The 1,399-nt window shown below is 53.5% G+C and overlaps 1 protein-coding gene across 1 annotated transcript in view; it reads right to left on the bottom strand.

The window, feature by feature from the left end:
* Positions 1-1,393, bottom strand: part of LOC102011427 (chromosome unknown open reading frame, human C19orf12) — a 10,601-nt gene extending 9,208 nt beyond the window's left edge. Inside the window, exon 1 of the mRNA XM_005400110.2 lies at positions 1,345-1,393. Coding sequence (XP_005400167.1) covers positions 1,345-1,385 — 41 coding nt within the window. The 5' untranslated portion in view covers positions 1,386-1,393. The remainder of the gene's footprint in view (positions 1-1,344) is intronic.
* Between the last annotated feature and the right edge of the window lie 6 nt (positions 1,394-1,399).

Here is a 1,399-nt window from a genome sequence, read left to right as displayed (position 1 = left end):
CACAAAATCAAAACAAAAAACATGGCAGAAGCCACCCAAAAATGAGGAGATGGAGGGCATGACCCTGAGAAGCTACAGGAACAAACAAAAGGAAGTTTATTTCATGTGCATACTGAGATCACCTAAGGAATTAATTTTATGGTAAAGCCCTTCAAAAAGCTAAAAATCCTGTTGTAAAATATCCAATCACCTAGCTTAGCTCTGGTTTAGACTCAAGATTTCAGTGTGAGTTGTGCAAGAGAGAGGGAGGCACAGCCCAGGTCTCAGGAAGGATCCCCTGAAGACTACAGGGGACCTCACTACCAGAAGCCTGAGGACCCTGCGCCCTGCCTTCCTTGGCCCACCCTGCCATCCCTGGTTGGCAAGGCTCAGCCTCCTGAATACCAGGATCACAGGCATGTGCCACCACACCCGGCCACACCCTGGTCTTTTAAAGAAACATTAGATAAGATATAAAGGCCCAGCACCGTGAAATCAGCAAATGAGATAAGCTGGTCTGAGATATCCACTCATCCGCAGCTCTCCGGGGGAATTTACACAACTCAAGCTACACTCTGACTTTTGTGAACTTTATCTCCCTACTTCTCAATGTCCTAGTGCAAAGGTCACAGGTGGGTGCTGCCAACAAACACTGCAGGATCTGCAAAATGTGTGTGTGTGTTAATTAACTGCCACTACTTAAATTAAGACTTCAAATACAGTGCGGATTCCTGATTTCTCTTAAAAAGTCAGGCCACATTAGATCTGCCCTCCTCAGGGGTAACAGACTCCAAGATTGGGCAGGGACAGCATCCGCCCAAGGATACTACACACACACACACACACACACACACACACACACGCAGACACACAGCAGGGCACTACCCACTCTGCCACTCCGTGGCGTTGACATGCAGCTTATTTACCTATTTGGTCTTTCCACAACCTCTCAAATGATCCCTACTGCCTCTCAGACAAGCTAAGGAAGCTCACCGTCCCCACAAAACTGATCTGGCCTTCGAAAAGGTCACCACTGTCACCCCTTCCTGACCATCTCCAAAGGAGCGAGCGCCCAGATCCTCTTTCCACAGGCCCAGGCCGAGGTCTGGCCAGAGCAGATGCCCTGCGCGGCCACGCTGCGGCTCTCGCGCCCGCTGCGTAACAAGCCCCTGCCCCGCCCCACCCACCCCCCCTGCGGCGCGGAGCTCTGCGGCCTCCGGCGTGGCTGTGGCCGCTGTGTGCCTCAGTTTCTCCACGTGGAAAATGCATGCGCGAACAGCTTCCACTCCGACGCAGTGAGCTCAGGCCCAAGTACCGTGCTGGCTGTGCGCCTCCCATTCTGCCCGCCGCCGGGCGCACCTTTACCTGCTGCAGGGCGGCCGCTTCGCCTGCTCCTGCGTCAGCATCTGCGCTCCGAGTC

This window comes from Chinchilla lanigera, unplaced genomic scaffold (assembly GCF_000276665.1).
Source record: "Chinchilla lanigera isolate Chin_1 unplaced genomic scaffold, ChiLan1.0 scaffold00067, whole genome shotgun sequence".
In the NCBI taxonomy this organism is placed as follows: domain Eukaryota; kingdom Metazoa; phylum Chordata; class Mammalia; order Rodentia; family Chinchillidae; genus Chinchilla; species Chinchilla lanigera.
The sequence above is the reverse complement of the archived record's forward strand: the minus strand, read 5'-3'. Positions and strand labels throughout refer to the sequence as shown.